The following is an 18,545-nucleotide window of genomic DNA, read 5'->3' as shown; positions in this document are numbered from 1 at the left end:
GTCGCAAAAGAGGAAGAAAGTATTAAACACTCCCTAATAAATAAATTAACGATACGTCTATCCTTTAGAAAACAAAAAAAAATAGAATCGATAGGTTTGTGGGGTAGGCTACATTCTCGCCAGGGTGGATTTTGAACGGTTTTATGAGTGGTACATAGATTAATTAAATAATGCAGTATGAAAATTTGTATTCAAATTTTAGTGGAGAGTCGGGCCTAAAAATACACTGTATAGGAAGCCCTATCGGCAAGTCGGTAGGACATCCCATAACAGGTCCTACGGATACATAATCACCAAGGAAAGACCAATACTGCAGTTGGTATCTAAGGTATACTTCTCACAGTCGGCCTTTCTCTGTCAGTATCTATCAGTAAAACCCAAATGGGAGTATCCGGGACCAAAGGGTAATACCCCGGGTCCTCCGTACAAATAACCCGTCTATAAATATGGACGCCATCAATGCCAAAGGTACGTAATTCCAGCCCAATCATTCTTACAAGCATTTATTACAGAGCTATCAGCATAATCTGACTTAAGCATCGGAGGGGTAATTCTCGGATCACCCCCGAGGCTAGTTAACGGTTTCACTGTGCAGGATACAGTCAGCATCTAGTATTGGAGACAAGTCAACTTTTTCCTGTTCCAAGTCCGCAACCGGAACAATTGGCGCTAGAAGGAGGGGAACCCCCACCTACAAACAAACCCTACAGCCATAAAAAAAAAAAGAAAAGAAACACACACTCACATATCCAAAACCAGTAAAAATCAGCAAAAGAAATGGAGAGTACGCAGTCGGATTCGTATAAGAAAAGCAAAAAGCATGCCTCGAAAACAACCCCACAGAGCACACAGACGGCAAAAACAACAGCACCACCCCTAAAGCCCATACAGTTAGCAGCAGAACCAATTATAACACCCGTCGAAACACAGCCCACCCTCCACCAAGGAAGCCAGTCGGTAGTCAGCAAAACTACGACGACAGCAAGCAACAAAGATAACGAAAACACCCCTACAATTCCTGGGATACACAGTGGAGGACGACGACTCCGAAGAAGAGCCTGAGAGCCCGACAAGAAACATTACTCAAATGCCGTCAAAACTCACTAGCCAATTCTCAGAAGAACAGCTGGCCACGGTGCAAGCGGTGATGACCGCGCTGTCAGCTTTGAAATCAGGAAGGAAAACAAACACAGAACCCGCAGCCCCAATAATGCCAGTCGTAAGTCAAGCAACAGAAACCCCAGTCGGTGAAAAGAGGAAGAGATTACCTATAAGAAACGTTTTCGGAGGATAAGGCATAGAACAACAAGAAGCCCGCCCCAATAGACATCAAGTGATCGCTCTACGCAATCAACCCGAAAACATGGTCATAGAGGAAGCAAGAGAGGCAACTCAGAGGTACGCGCCACGCCGCTATACCATCCAACCCGCAAACTCACCCCTGTGTTTAGACATTCTAGAAGAACCTATGGAAAAATTAAAGTTCCCACTCTGCAAGTATGACGGATCAACCGACCCAGAGGTCCATTGCAACATGTTCGAGCAACATATGATGCTGTACACAGACTCCGATGCCATGTGGTGCAAAGTGTTCCCCTCTACACTTCTGGGAGTAGCACCGGGTTGGTAAAAGGGATTACCAAAAGGATCAATATACAATTACCGACAGTTGGAGGTTGAGTTCATGCTCCGGTTTATCAGTCGGCAGCAAAGAAAGAAAACGTCAGGGGTGAAGGAAATAATGCCCTTGGTCCAAGTATGAATTTAATGTTAAGTCTAATAAATGCGGTTCAGTATTAATTAACAAGTTAATAATTCAGTGAGATCAAGTGAGCTGAATGCCTAGCTAGAGGCCGCTTCAGTTCAAGTGGAATTAATGATATTAATCCACAGCTTACTCTTGACTGAACCCGTAGGGTCACACAAATAGTACGTAAACGGATCAAGTATTTAATGGAATTAAATACTCCATCTATGGATATTCGGAATCGACGGATCTTGGTTTCAGTGGGAGCTGAGATCGTCAAAGGCAAGAAATGAATACTCCGGAAACGATGATATTGCCGGAAACGGAAATATGGATCGTATCGGAAATATAAATATTATCCAAGTCGTAGATGTTGCCGGAAACGGAAACATGGTACGTATCGGAAAATATTATTGGAAATGGAAATATTGCCGGAATCGGAAATATTGCCGGAAACGGAAATATTGTCAGAATCGGAAATATTATCGAAATCGGAAAATAATTCCGGAAACGGAAATATTAAATATTTGTTCGAAACGGAAATGAATTCCGAAATCGGAAATATTAAATATTGTTCGTATCGGAAATGAATTCCGGAATCGAGAATTTAATCGGAAGCGTATCGTACGAATTAGCATCGGACGAGGCCTGCCAGACGAAGGCCCAGCAAGCCAAGCGCAAACAACCACACGCCAATCAACGACCAGGCCCAGCGCAAAAGCCAGGTCCAGCCAAAGCTTGGGCGCGCGCACAGATAAGGCTGCGACGAGTGGGCCTTGCGCTGTGCGCTCGGCGTGGGCCGCAAGGCCTGCGTGGGGGCGTGCGGTGCTTGTGCGCCACTCGTGCGTGTTACTCGGAATCCTAAGGCTACCGGGATTCGTAATATGATTAAATCTAATCCTAATAGATAAAGTTTGTTTAATTAGAGTCCTAGTAGGATTATAATTAAATAGATTTGTATTCCAATAGGATTATAATTCCTTTCCATAAACTCTATAAATAGGTGCCTAGGGTCACATATTTACATCGAGAATTGAAGTATTCAAAGGTAAGATTTTCAAGCAAAAATCAGCCACTAACACTGCCCTATTTAGCCGAAATTTATAGTACCTTAAGGGCGATTCTAGTTGGTCAAACTTAAGGCGGATCCGGTCGTGCTGTGGACTATCTACGGAGGGACGACACTTGGAGTCCTAAGGACTTGTTCTTGTTCGGTTCGGGCGCAGCTAAGGAGCACTACTAGAAAAAGGGTTTTTAACGACAAACTTTTTCGTCGTTGTAAGTCTCAAAAGTCGTCGCTAAAACCTTTAACGACGAACAAAGTTCGTCGTGATTTTTGTCGTAATAGCTTCCGACGTTATTAGTATTAACGTCAACGTTCGTCGTGAATTTTACACGACGAAATTATTGTTCGTCGTTATTTATTAACGACAAAAAAGTTGTTTGTCGTTATTTATTAACGACAAAAAGGTTGTTCGTCGTTATTTTATTAACGACAAAAAGGTTGTTCGTCGTTATTATGTATTCAATAACGTCAAACAAACAACAAATAGCAACCAACAAAGTTGACGTAAAAAGAGAATCAAATGAACGCAATGATTTTAATTACGGTCCAACAACGACAAAATATTTCGACGTTAATGTGACTAAAAATAAATATATAGTTTGTCGTAAATATGAAAAATATATATAACCTGCGATTCATTCAAAACCATAAAAAGTATATAGAATAATATACTAAATTTATATTAATTAACGTAATCAATCACAAAAGATTTATAATAAACAAATTCAATGTGAGTCAAAACAACCAAACTAATAAGATCAAATATCTATAACTTGGTCCATACTAAGAATTAAATCTCAAAGATTCCATGTTCTTAAAAAAAAGTAAGAAAATCTGCACCAAATATCTAGAACTGATCAATGTGTAGCAGCTTCGACCTATTTTTGCATTTCTGATTCAGCTTGTGAAGTTGGAATAGTAACATTAAGTTGCAACACCAATGAATCTTGAAACATTTTCATTCTAGACTCAACCAAACTAACACGTTCCTTCATTTCATTGTTCTCGGCTTGTACTTCCTCCACGCGATTTGCAAGAACTTCATTCTGTTTGTTGGCAGCATTCAATTTAGTTTGAAGCTCTGCTCTACTGGGTTGTGGTCCCCTTACATCTTTAAGCTTTATTCCTCCTCCAAAACCTACAACCCGATCTCGAGATTTTGATTTAAAAACCTGTTGTACTACCTAGAAGAACACAAAGAAATTACATTAGTACATGAAGAATACATTTCCACATGAAGATCTATTATTGGTATACCCTGCCCAGATAAGGTAAGCAAAGACCGGAAATTATACCTGGAATTATTTGAAAAAAAATAGGACACAAACACTTGGAAAAAAAATAAGATTACTGAAAGGGCTCTTTTACCAAGGAGCCAACACACACAACAAGCCATCTTATCTTTTCAGATACAGCTCTCACAACAGGGTAGAACACAAGTGAAATGCGAACCTTTTCAAAATATCACAAACTTCTTATTCTCTTGTATTTATCTTATTGAAACAGGGGCACCCACAAAATCAAAGGCACCTCTGAAATTATGTCCTTACAATGGAAATACATGCTGTGATTCAACAAAAGATCTTCAACTGCAGAATCAATTTCAAGCCATGAATGTTACTGATAATTCATGTGCTGTCCTCCTGAAATCAATTCTCTGTTCTGTGTTGCGCAATTAGTGTCAGTAGCGCAATTAGTGGACATAAACAGGGAGTACAAGAGTTAATGCTCCCACATCCAAAAAGAGGGATAAGAAAGACTTACAAGGATTAAGCAACCCAAAATGGTCCGTGGAAGTGTGAAAGGAGTCTTTATTCCCACTATTCTAAATGGTCTGTGGAAGTTCCTAAGGAGTCTTTATTCCCACTATTCTAAATTTTTGGTAGGGGGATCGAAAGTTGGTGAGAGGCAGCTAGATAGAACCAGAGTGAGAAATGAATAATCCTAACTTCCACATATTCATATGATCATATCCCATAGAAAGTTGGAATTGAGAAAGAAATCAAATGATAACCGACCACTTCAAAATCAACTACCTCATCCACCTATTAGTTATCACTGAAGGAACAGCAAAACCAACCGCCTTATGAACCAACAAGCATACCCCTCCTGTCCACGCGACGCGTAACTCAAGACATTCAAAATCTCAAAGACTCATTCTTATTCTTATTTATAAACACAAGTATATGACAGTCAAACAGTCCCGCCATTGCCACATCTACTTTCTTGTAGCCACCTCCACAATTATAATACGAAGTAGTTGTTAATAATTTACTCCATTTCATCCATTGTAGTACTTAAACCCAAAGAAGTACGTCCACCTTGTTGGTTTGATCCACCTTGTTGGACCGCCAGACTTTATCCAACTGATAAAGACTTTGTTCTTTAAAGGCATCGCTAACTTTAATATCTAAGTATTAGGTCCTGGTTTCATTTCTCTCAAAACTACTCAAGACCAAAAGTGCAAATACTATACACTGGCAAATAATCATATCACTTATCAGTCAGTCATTAACACATTTTCTTTTGAATTGAAGATAACACAAAACATCCAGTTGCAGACCAGAGTTTTCATTGTAGGCACGTAACTGTCCAGCTTACTACATGGACTATACTAACTACTTATCATTTCTGTATTTTTGCAGGATATTCTGACAAAATTCTCAAACTCAAAACTGAATGTGGATGAGAAATGACAGATGAAGAGTATTTACCTCGACTTGAGAAAGTGATGGATCCTTTGCCATTGTTTCCCGAAGTTCTTCCTATAACATTGTGATTATAAGATTATTAACATTAACAAAAAAAAAAAAAAACGGGCCAACAAAAATCCAGCATTCAACAGACATACATATTTTTGCGTTGTCTCCGCATTTGGAAGTTGAGTTCCTTTCTTTCGAGTGGAGTAGAATACATCAACCAAATTCGGCTTCTTCCCATTATTTCCTCCCTTACATAACAAAGAAAATAATTAGTTGTCATGTGAATTTAATTCCAAACTTCCTAAACCTATGAAATTAGGTATTAATAATCATTGTTTCTCACCAAATCATCCCAAATGACTTGCCTAAAAGGCTTGCTCCCAGTTCGAGGCATTAACTCTTTAAGATACTGAGCCCGATTATTAGAGTTCCTGGCACTTCTTTCCTGAAATTTGAAAAAATTAAATTTCCGAACACATTATAAAGGAAAAGGGATTATAGTTAAGTGATTTTACCTTAAATTCTCGCTTTGAAAAAATCTCCTTAATAAGCCACTGCCACTCACTCTTATTAAGCCCATCAGGTGGAGAAGCATTGTATGCAGCTTTTAAGGTGAGTTTCTTATGAATGATTTTATACCTTAACAAGTCTGACCTCCATTTTCTCCACAACTCCTTCATATGGTCCAAAACATGCTCCTTGTAGGCCTCCATATTTTCATTAGTAAAGGAATCCTGGAATCAAGTAAAACAAAAACAAATCAAAGAGTGAAATGTCAGACAAAAAATGGAAACCCCAATAACATAACCAAATCCATAAAAATCATGTTACCGTGACTGCTGCCCACATGTGTTCTTTTTCTTTGTCTCCAATATCTGCCCTTTTGTGCACTTTGACCGGACACATATTAGTATTTCGTACTATAATACCAAGATGTCTGGCAAACACATTGTGATTATCCCCTACTGCCCGATTGTTAAAGAATTGAATTTGCAGCTTCTCATTAGGTTTCAGTTTAGCAATTTTTTTACACTTGTTTCTTCCCCTCCTTTTTTCATTATCAGCTTTCTTCTTTATAGTATATTGACCACCACCTTCAACCAAACAATTTAAAAACATAAAATGATTAACATAAAAAAAAGACTAATTCAAAGGCATAAATCGGATGTTAAATTATTACCATTTGCATCCTCTTGAATAGTGTTGGTCGGACATATCTCCATTTCATTATCATTGACATTGTCATGAATGTTCTCACGAGGTTCATCACCATGATCATTATCATTGACATCCTCATGAATTCTCGTATCAAACTCATCACCATGTTCATTATCATTGGCAGCCTCGTTCGCAGCCTCGTTCTCAGCCTCGTTCTCAGCAGAAGCATATTCTACAAAGTCTCTTTCGAATTGTATATCTTCATCTAAATAATGACTTTCTGCATTAGGACCATAACAATGACGACTGGAAACCATTAAGGGATCAACAAAAGACATATCATTTCTGTTTAATATGACAGAATCAGTGCGAGCTTCAGAATGAGCAAGATGGCGTTTCTTTGACGGTAAAAAATTGTTAGCAGGATGACTAGGGAGGTTACTCTCCTTTCCAATGGAGACATTGGTTTCAGCATTTGTTTTGGAAGAATACAAATTAGCTAACCTCTTACCACGACCCCTTGCCAGCATAAGAGGTGGTACGTACTCGCGTATAGATCTTACCATAGAAGATTGTTGTGCAGACCCATTGGGAAGAACCATTTTCTCCTGCATTGTTCATTGGTCAAAGTCAAGTCATACTATACAACCAAATAACTAAAACCCACAAAATTGACAAAACCATCAAAGTTAACCAAAGTCAACTTTGGTCAAAATCTAATTTGTACAACCAGAAAAACAACAACAAATCAAAGCAGACACTAAGCAAAACCAGAATGTCAGACATTAAATGTGCTAGCTGACGACTGAACCCTAACACTTTGCACTCAGCTGGCACAACACAATAGTCATCACAGAATCGGATCATGCTTAACCTTCTAATCTTCGATGCATACTGCTGATGTGCAACTTACGAGAAAATGAGGCTTCTAATACTGTAATTACATGGAACAATAAAGCTTTTGATAATAACATCCTCTACTGAATAGACAGACAAAATGCAACTTTGAATGATACTGAATAGACAGACAAAATGAAAAACAGAATTCAGTCCTTCGTTCAATAGCCAATCGGTCAGGTGCAAAATGCAAAACAGAATTCAGTTCTTCGAACTTCGTTCATCTGTTACTAACTACTGCTTTGCTTTGATTGTAAATTGCTCTTCCAGGCAAAATTACCTATGTAAGAACTGCAAGCGGACTGGGCATTTTGCTAGAGAATGTCCAAATGCTTCTGTGTGCAAAAACTGTGGGCAGCCTGGGTAAGTTTATGAAACTTAGACTCTTAACAAGTTCATTTTGGTTTATAATGCTACCACTTGTCTACTGTTCCATTCTGCTTAAACTGAGTGCAAACAGTTTCTTTGCAAAAATCGTTGTCAGATATTCATGTTATGATTTTCTTTTTATTTTTACTTTCTTTTTTGTTATTCAATGGGGAGCACAACCAAACACAACCCGCAACCCTAGCAGCAAACAACAATAACGCAATAGCAACAAGACACAAAAATTAACCAGAAGCATATCAACACACGCTGAACCAGGAACTAGAGCACTAGCCTGCAGCAAACAAACCGCACTCAGCAGAAACACTAGCTGAACTAAGCAACCAGGCTGCAGTAGACAACAGCAGCGACCCTACCAACAACCTGCATTCCAGAACAAGCCAACAGACTGACTGCAAGCATTCCAGAACAAGCCAACAGACTGACTGCACCTAAACACCAAATCTAGGGAGAAAACCAGGAATAAGACAACACAAACAAAACTGAATGCAGACACAACAGAACATAACAACAGAACAACTGGTTAAAACTCCATGTAAACATGTATAATAATTTATACAAACCCCATACACAAAATTCTTTTAGTTTAACACCAAATTGTTTCAGACATATTGTCCTAATTATGATTCATTTTCAAAAGAACATGAAGAAATGCAGAAAATTAGTAGCACCAGAAGCAGTGCATCAATACACCTGCAGATCAGTGAATAAACCCATGTGTGTTTGAGGTGGGCGTTGAGTCTAGTCATAAATGTCATATGGTGGTCAGAATAATCCGAGTACTTGGTCATTTGTATGCAAAAGAAGTTTTTCGCACCGATGACTAGCATGGCTTTTATAGCATCATTTTCATCTGGTCATTCTTACACATAAATGCAGAGGAAAGTAGCACTGCAGCAGAGCAAACAACAGAACTGTTGCACATCAGAACTGCCCTACACAACAACATACTGGCCTGAACAATGACAACAGGCCTGTAGCAATCAGTCATGCCATATGCCAGAAACCAAGACCAAGACTGAATCTAAGGCATATATATCTTTGTACAGAAATCGTGTCAAAGCGTATAAGATAAATATGTACAAATGCAAATCGCAAGAACGAACTCAGCATTGACTAAAACAGTCCAATAGAATTCAACTCAAAAATCAAACCAATTTCTCACAAATAAATTATCAATCAAACTCATAGAAATCTAATTCCAGCAAGTCACAACTACAATGAGCATTCTTATTCAACCAAACCACTTTTTAGTTGGAAAAACAGCTCGTAAAACAAAAACGTCAAACAAAAAATCCAATAAAACCACAACAAATACAATTACGGAACGAATAGTCAGGTGATCAAGATTTTGGAAAGCAAAAGCAAACAGAAAATTGACCAATAAATCTTTTATAAACCTAAACTCCCCCACAAAAAACTAAAATTGACACATAACTAAACCACCACAATAATACCAACTGCAACAGGTAATGAATCATTCCTCTCTTCTCCTCTTCACAGGAGCTTGTTGTTCTCCACTTTTGATTGAAATATCTTCCACAATAATGGGATCTATGCTAGCCCGACTTCTACATATTTCACTACTTGCACTTGAAGAGGAAGATGCAACATATGTTGGTCTATCAAATTCACTCTGTTGGTATGCTTCACTTTGCTCATCAACATCACTGTCATCATCTAACAAGTTGCGCGGTTGAGTCTTTGATGCAATAACCCAACCTTTGTTAATGTTGGCGGTGGCATAAAAATCTTGTCTTGCTTGACTAGCTAAGATAAATGGTTCATCAGTTTTTAATTGCCTATTGCAATTAATACTAATGGTTCCATATTCATCTTATTTGATTCCTCTTATCTTATCAAATACATCCCACCAGTTACACCGAAATAGCACAATCCGGTTTCCTCCGAGATATTGTATCTCTAAAATTTCTGTTACAACTCCATAATAATCCATGTTCTCATCTCCATCACCCGTATTTCCTAACACAACCACGCCACTATTTTGTGTTCTCAAATTCTTATCAAGGTTTTGGGTACGAAATCTGTATCCATTTACAACATAACCACTAAAAGATGTTACATATTCAGTTGGTCCACGTGAAAGTGAGAGGAGATTTTCTATTTCCTTGCTCTTATTATTCTCATATAAGAGCGCAACCTACCAAAATTAAATAATGAAAAAAAGTAATAATAAAAAAATTCACTTGTCTGGAAATCAAATACGAAGTATTAAAATATATTCCTTACTTCATCCTTAAACCATTTTCTAAAATTCTCGCTCCATTCCTCTTCGGTGATCCCAGAATCATCTATTGGATGAGTTTCAGAATACTCTCTGTAAGCAAAAAAGTATATAAAAATATAAAGAAAATTTTTGTGAATATGAAGAAAAGATATTTACTCTTAGACTCTTACTGTAGGAAAGGTTGAACCTCGTCGCAGTTCTTCAAAATGTAATCGTGAGCTTGATCCATTTCACGCCTGGGAACACTTATAACAGTTGGAGCTCCTAAACCTCTACCAGAATGGCTGAAAATATCGAAGGCTTCATCACTGCCGTTTGCATTTTCATAATTTCGTTCCTGGCGATTAAATCTTGTTTCTATATTATGCATATACCTTGAGCAAAGGGTCATACACTCATCTGCTAAATAGCCCTCCACAATTGAAGCTTCTGGATGAGCCCTATTTCGTACATAAGATTTAAGCTTATACATATATTGTTCAATAGGATACATCCATCTGAACTGAACAGGACCTCCGATCATAGCTTCATTGGCTAAATGAATTGGCAAATGCATCATCACATCAAAGAACGAGGGAGGAAAAACCTTCTCTAATTTGCAGAGAGTGATAGGAATTTGGGTCTCTAGTTGCTTCAATTCACTCACTTTAAGTACTTTAGCACATAATAAGGTAAAGTACCTTGATAGCTCAATCAGTGCTTCACGTACAAGTGGAGTGAGTAGACCACGTATTTCCAAAGGAAGTAGATGTTCGAGTATTACATGGCAATCATGGCTCTTTAAACCTGAAATTTTTCCTTCCTTAGTGTTGACACAGTAAGATATATTCGATGAAAAACCGTCAGGTACTTTTAACTCTTTCAAAAAATTACAAAATCTTTGCTTCTCGGCAGGAGAAAAAGTAAACGGTGCTGGAGGCATCTTATATTTGTCCCCTTCTTTGACTGGGTGCAATGTGGGCCTTATCCCCATAGCTTCCAAGTCATGACGTGATTTTATAGTGTCTTTAGTCTTCCCTTTGATGTTCATAATTGTCCCAAGAACACTATCACATATATTTTTCTCAATATGCATCACGTCTAAATTGTGCCGTAACAAATGTTTCCTCCAGTATGGAAGCTCAAAGAAAATACTTTTCTTATTCCAATTATCACCCCTAAGCTCATGATTTATTTTTGTCTTCACATGTGGATCCTTGGACAAAACAATGTTCTCGAGATCCTCGAGTTGACGAAGAATTTCATCAATTGAACAAGGTTCAGGAGGTAGACCATGCTCAACTTTTCCGTCAAATGAATCCTTATCCTTCCGCCATCTATGGTTCTTTGGCAAATAACATCTATGCTCCATGTAGCATTCTTTGCCCCCATGAGATAGTCTCATTGATCGTGTATCCTTAAGGCAACGAGGGCATGCCAAATAACCCTTAGTACTCCATCCTGACAACATGGCATATGCTGGAAAATCATTAATGTTCCACATCAGTGCTGCACGTAAATTAAAATGATGTTGAGTTGCTGCATCGAAGGTCTCGACACCAGTGTCCCATAGATCTTTTAATTCCTCGATCAATGGTTGCAAATATATGTCAATTGCATCACCGGGTCCTTTAGGACCAGGAATAAGCATCGAAAGAAGTATATTAGACTGCTTCATACAAAGATCTGGAGGTAAGTTATATGGCATAAGTACTACAGGCCAAATACTATAAGGTGTTTTCGAGTTTGAAAAGGGTTGAAAACCATCACTGGCAAGCCCCAACCTAACATTTCTAGGATCTGATGCAAACTCGGGAAACTCCTTGTCAAATGACTCCACGCGGCTCCATCAACAGGATGTCGCATCGTACCATCTTTATTCTTTTTACCATCATGCCACCTCATCAAAGAAGCAGTCTTTGAACACATGAATAATCTTTGAAACCTCGGTTTTAGTGGGAAGTAGCGCAATATCTTGTGAGGTATTTTTTTACCATTTGACTTACACTTGTCTTCCCCACTGTGTTTGTTAGTTTTCCATCTCGATGCACCGCAAATATTGCAGGCATCTAGCATCTCATTCTCCTTCCAATATAACATGCAATCATTAACACATGCATCGATATTTTCATAGGAAAGTCCGAGGTTTCTCATGATCTTTTTTGACTCTTTGTAAGAATCTGGTAAAGTTGACCCTGTAGGTAAAAGCCGATTCTTCAAAAATTTGAGAAGCATGCTAAAAGACTCATTGGTCCAACGACCAAGAGTCTTAATATGAAGAAGCTCCAAGATTGCAGACATTGTAGAACCCTTAGCACCTTCATAGACCGGATCTTGTGAATCCTTCAATAGGTTATAAAAAATTTTAGCGTCGGCATTTGGCTCCTCGACATCATTGACATCATCAGAGGGACTAACATCATTGAACGCAGGATATAAATCCCTTAGAATATCAAAAATTTCATCATGGTCTTCTCCCTCATCATGATCCTCGTCAGACACGATTTCTGACTTATCCAACCCCTCCCCATGATGATACCAGAAGGTGTATCTTTTGATTATTCCAAAAACAAGTAGATGTTCCCTTACTTTCTCACGATCACCGGATTCTCCATTCATACATTTGGTACAAGAACAACGAATTGTCTCAGTTTTCAACTTTTGAAAAGCATAGTCTAAAAAATTATTAACTCCCTCAGCATATGTTGGATCACCAATGTAATCTTTAATGGAAATCCAATCCTTACAGAGAGTCATTTTCACCAAGTATAATAATAAAATGGCAGCAAAAAATTACCTAGAGAATCAACAAAGACAAGAATATGTTATTTTAAAAAAATCGGTCCACGATCATGATAAATGTAAGAGGTAGAATAATCCAACACCTAATACGACAATTTTCAGCAAATGCAGGCTAGCATAAAATTTCGCACACATAGTATATTGAGTCAATGAATGCTGACTCGACTAGATTTCTTGGTCATATAAGTCAACCAAGGCAGGCCTAATACACTTAAAAGTATATAAAACTTTATGAAAAATATTATACGCATACAAGCCTAATTCTTAGGATGGGTATACGACAATACTATATTTTTTCAAACTTTGGATGGGAATCAAACCTAACTAAAGGGTGTATTAGATTTTTAGATGTATCGGGTTGTTGCAGAGGTTACTTATCACTATGGCTAGCTTCATATCAGGTTTTAGACATTAAGATCAGAAATGTCAGAATATAGGCAGAATTTGTTAATTCAGAATATAGGCAGAACTTGTTAATTAAGATCAAGGATCAGTTTAATCCTGGAATTTATTTATTAAGATCAGAATATAGGCAGAACTTGTTAATTCAGTCAAGGATCATTTTAATCCTGGAATTTATTTATTATTCATTTTAATATTTTTGTGCTGTTTTCTTGCAATTTTAAATATAGGATCACAGAGGGCAGAAGGTTAAACTGGATTATGAGTCAGGTTAAACTCAATTTTAAGCTTATACATAGATTATATCTAGGATGTTTATTCTACAGTATCGGGTCCAGTCATACTTGTCAGACATCAGCAAATATTTAGCAATCAAAACTAACCACAAGTCAAGAATAGAAATATAAAAAATTAAAAAAACAAATTACCAACCACTCTGAATCTTAACAAATTGCCCAAAAACATAAAAGAGTACGCATACCAGGAAGCTTAACCTAGAAATAGACTCAAAAAAGAATAACAACAAATAAAAATTTCCTAACATAACACAAGCCTTGGGAGAAAGAAACCAATGACACACATGACTCAAAGAGTAACCATTCTGTCAAGAAGCAGGTTCTGACTCGTATATGAAAGTCCATACATGATGGAGTTTCCAGGACATTGTATATATTGAAACCTTTGGAAAATTTTCTATGTAATTTTGTTATATACAGATTACAGAGCATATCGCAAATTGACCTTGCTGGGATTGAACTTCTTGTAAAATTTGTCTGAATGTATTATCAATTACTATAATCTCCAACAAGCAAGAAAGCAATATTTACAATATAACATATCAAGAATATATACCCATATGCGCTTGAAGGCAAACCATAAGTCATAATACAGTTTACCAAAACAGGGGAGAATCGAGGGGAACTTCCATTGCCAACTGAATACTGCAGATATTACTATGAAATTCAAAGCATGGGGTCTGAAATTAACAGCACCTAGGCCTCCTATTTGGTAACAAAATCTAAATCAAGTAGATATTTGAACATATGAACATCAACAAACCATAAAAAAGCAATTAACATATGAACATCAACAAACCATAAAAAACGCCCAAAACTAATTTCGAAACATACCGATTCGGAGGATTAAACCTTCAATTTCGTAGATTTTTTATAGCAGCTTCAATCCTTGATATCGTTCCTCCTTTGTCTGGCTTTTTGTTCTTCAAATTAATTTTGTTTTCCAATTGAATATGAATCGTGAGTTTGGGGTTAGGGTTTAGGAAGGAGATGATTGAAGAAAATTGAGGAAAGGATGTAGGGTTTCAAAGATTTTCAGAAAATTGCGCGTTATTGATTCTGAGAATTAAGTTGTGAAAATTTAATTTGCCGCTTCACCAAAATAAATCGCGCTGTGCTGGAGTATATTAACGACGACTTGTTTTTTCTTTTATTTTTTTTATTTTTTATTATTTACTTGTTCATATTAACGACAGTCTCATTAAATTTGTTATTCTTAGTTTTAACCAATTACTTCCAACAATTGGGCTTGTCGTAGTAACATAGTGCAAATAGATTATTAACGACAAAAAATTCATTTCGTCGTTAATAGGTTGTCGTTAAAACTGCGAATTCTAGTAGTGGAGGGCACGCTACAAAGTGTATGCATCTGAATTATGCTAAATGATTATGTGTAAATAATATGTTTCCTGGCTTTATGGTTTTTCCGCATGATTTATGTTTATTCATATGTATCATAACCTAACAGTGGTATCACGAGCCTCTTATTATTTTCATAATCTAAATTGCATGAACATGGTTAAATTTTACAAATTTGCAAGGAATTAAAGGGGTGATTAGTTTTCGTAATTAATTGCAAATTGCGTTTATTTAATTATATGTACGCAGTTTTTCGGCAGAATATTCGTTACTCAACCAAATCGAGTGATTTTTGTGTCAATTTCGCATGTAAAAGGCATTCAAAAATTTTGACAAAAATAGTGTTTTTCGGCCGAACCCAGAATTCCCAAATTCGAAGCCTAACTATGACTTTTCGGAGGTTTATGTTTTTCGAACGCAAAAGTTTGTAAATTGAAGATGTTAAATTAAGTATTTGCGATTCTTGTTGATAAATATTGAGTTTTTGATTGACCTACAGTATATGTTTAACAATTATGAATGCCTAGACTTGTTAATTATACAACCTAATTTGTAACTATGATTAATTTGTCGAAATTCGAATAATTTAGAATTGGTTTGTTTTTCATAATTAATTAATAATTTAATTAGGTATCCATGATTAAAATCCACCATAAAAATTGTTAATTTATGTTAAATTTTAAATTTTTATGACCTAGATTTGAATCCATGTTGATCGGAAATTAATTGATTAATAAATTTTCGATTTTTCGCCCTAAAATTATGAAATTAATATGATTTATTAATTTGTCATTAATTTTGAATTAAAAATTTTAAATTTTTATAAAGCACGCCCATAAATCTTGCACGCACAAAGCAATGGACTCTACGTGTTACCCTTAAGGGGTGTTATATAGTGGGGGCACGCGACGACGAGCAAGGGAGCTCGTCGCCCGTGCGGTACAATGCAGCGAGCAAGGGCCATGGCGCACGAGCACAAGGCAGCACGCTGCCCTTGTGTCGAGTGCCGTGTGCAGCGTGGGCGAAGGGGCAAGGGCGAAGGCATTGGCGCAAAGCCAGGCGAGCAGTCGCGTGTGGGCAGCGAGCATGCTGCGCCACAACGCACGCTGCAGCGCCCAGCGAAGCATCCAGACGCGTCGAAGTGAGCGGGCTGCGCGTAGCGTGGCCTGGGCTTGCTGCGTTGCGTGTGGCCTGCTCGCGTATGCCGTACAATTAGTCGTGCGGGGCGATGCGGCCTCGTAGCTCGATGGGGCTTGGGCGCAAGCCCAAGTGCCTCGTCTTGAGACGATTGATACGTTTTGATATTAATTTAGGAATTTCAGTTCGGAAATAATTTTAATTAATTTTAAAATTAATAATTTAAATTGTTTTCTCGGATTTTAATTTTGAATATTATAATTATTATAAATTTTATTTATACTAATTATTTTACTAAAATTAAACCTTGAATTAATTTAAATTCATTTAATTCAACTGAAAAATAAATTAAATAAAATGGATTCAATTATAAATTTATATGAGCTTTAAATTTTAATTAAATTTGTATGTTTCCGGTTAGACTAGAAATACATTTTTATGTTTAAAATTAGTAAAGCATATGAATTTATTGGTTTAAGTGGGAGCAATTTTAGTCATAAACTCTTGATTAGGTCTACAAATCCTTTAAGGTTAAACAACTTGATTAGAATTAATAAGGACTGAATAATTGGTAGATTATTGGTGCCTTAATTGCTGCAAATATTTATGTAATGCATACAATGTGTTTTTACTAACCAATTGTGTGGACCATTCATGATAATGAATGGGTGAATGGTATATATTGTATATATACTGTTTTGCAGGTTATGAAGTGACTAGTATGGCCCAAATAGGATAGAAAATATGGTATGCGTACCATTAATTTGAATGTAATTGGTCTAAAGCACCAAATTTGTTTTTCAATTCAAATATGGTCTGCGTACCATCAAATAGTTGTAATTAGTTTAATTATAGCTTATCCTATTTGAAGAAAATGGCGCCTCCCACGGTGAAATTCAAAACGAAGTTTCCAACCATTTTCAAGACGGACTTTGAAGTTGAAGCTTCAAGATGAAGTCGGGCCATACTAGATTACATTTATCTTATGCATGCTTTAAGTTATTTATTGCTTTTAAATATGTCTTAAATATGCATGAGATCGAAGCTTGATTATGTTGCATGATTAAGGATTTTAGTTCACTTAAAATCTAACCAACATAGTAAGAGCCTTAAGTTCCAAACTTAAAAATTGAGTTAAAAGGTGCCATGCCAAAATAACACTTACTTGGATAACCTTTACATCAATCTAGTAATAGATTACGCTCAGCGAGGTGTTACTTATTGATCCTAAAGGGGTAAGGTACACAAATAATTGTGAGTACATGTTAGTTTTGGTGAAACTCAACGATATAAGTAAGGAGTCCTTTTATGTCGTGGCAAAATCGATAGGTTTACCTAATAAGTTATTAGACGTACCTATCAACCAAGAGTAGTTTCTAGACTATTAGCAAAAGGCTTTTGCTTACCTAAAAGATTTTAGAATTGAGTCTAAATACATAATGTGCTTAATTCTTCAATGGGTTTTAGGATCTTGAAATCATTTTATTCACACCTGCCGAAACACATAACTTGAATAAAATGCTTAATGAACATTAAATTATGCATGCATGCTAGAATTTAAGTTTATTAAGAGAAACTGTGAATGATTATTTATTTGTTTATTCTTTTTCAATTGTAGTTTTAATTATGGCAAACAACAATTCATTCAACATTCTATCAATTCTCGAAAAGGAGAAGTTGAACGGGAAAAACTTCCTTGACTGGCAAAGGAACTTGCAAATAGTTCTTATGAAGGAAGAAAAGGAGTATGTCCTGGAAGAGGCGATGCCTGAAGCCGCAGGCGAAGGGGTCACTCAGGCAGCCCTCAATCGTTGGATTGATGCCAACAAGGATGCGAAATGTCTAATGCTTGCAACCATGAGTGCAGATCTACAGAAAACGTTCATCAACTCAGATGCTTTCACGATCATCAGTGAGTTAAAGAACATGTTCCAAGATCTGGCTCGGGTCAAAAGATTCGAGACTCATAGGCAAATTCTTGAGGCCAAGCTTAAGAAAGGCGAGCCCGTAAGTCCACATATTCTCAAAATGATTGGACTCATTGAGAATATGAGTCGGCTGGATCAGCAGTTCTCTCAGGAAATGGCTGTAGACACCATCCTCCATTTTCTTCATAACGGGTATGATCAGTTCAAGCTGAACTACAGTATGAATAGTCTGGACAAAACGCTCACTGAGCTTCACGGTATGCTGAAGACCGCTGAAAAGACGCTCAAAAGTGATAAGCAAGATGTGCTTATGGTGCGTGGGGGCAAGTTCAAGAAATCTGGAAAGAAGAGGAATGCTAAGAAAGGTGGCAAGAAGGCCAGCCCAACTAAGCAAACTGGCGCCAAGTCTAAAAAGAGGAAGGTCAGTCAACCCACTT

At 37.1% G+C, this 18,545-nt stretch overlaps 2 protein-coding genes across 3 annotated transcripts; both read right to left on the bottom strand.

The window, feature by feature from the left end:
- Positions 1-3,553: 3,553 nt before the first annotated feature.
- On the bottom strand, positions 3,554-16,467 carry LOC130462872 (uncharacterized). 2 transcript variants are annotated; one of them, XM_056831839.1, is made up of 8 exons: positions 14,519-16,467; positions 6,696-7,281; positions 6,347-6,609; positions 6,031-6,249; positions 5,859-5,960; positions 5,665-5,763; positions 5,528-5,578; positions 3,554-3,997 (listed from the first exon to the last, which is right to left on the bottom strand). In XM_056831839.1, exons 2-8 carry the CDS (start codon positions 7,273-7,275, stop codon positions 3,692-3,694), a joined length of 1,620 nt encoding a protein of 539 aa, XP_056687817.1. In that variant the 5' UTR covers positions 7,276-7,281; positions 14,519-16,467; the 3' UTR covers positions 3,554-3,691. The 2 variants fall into 2 exon arrangements, with proteins under 2 accessions (XP_056687817.1, XP_056687816.1); XM_056831838.1 differs by lacking the exon at positions 14,519-16,467 and having other exon boundaries at positions 6,696-7,580.
- LOC110798934 (uncharacterized) lies at positions 9,435-12,941 on the bottom strand. Its single transcript, XM_056832270.1, has 5 exons — positions 11,949-12,941; positions 10,376-11,853; positions 10,208-10,295; positions 9,832-10,118; positions 9,435-9,759 (listed from the first exon to the last, which is right to left on the bottom strand). Exons 1-5 carry the CDS (start codon positions 12,939-12,941, stop codon positions 9,435-9,437), a joined length of 3,171 nt encoding a protein of 1,056 aa, XP_056688248.1.
- Positions 16,468-18,545: the final 2,078 nt, after the last annotated feature.

This window comes from Spinacia oleracea, chromosome 6 (assembly GCF_020520425.1).
Source record: "Spinacia oleracea cultivar Varoflay chromosome 6, BTI_SOV_V1, whole genome shotgun sequence".
Taxonomy (NCBI): Eukaryota; Viridiplantae; Streptophyta; class Magnoliopsida; order Caryophyllales; family Amaranthaceae; genus Spinacia; species Spinacia oleracea.
Note: the sequence above shows the minus strand (reverse complement) of the source record. Positions and strands in the feature narration are given on the sequence as shown.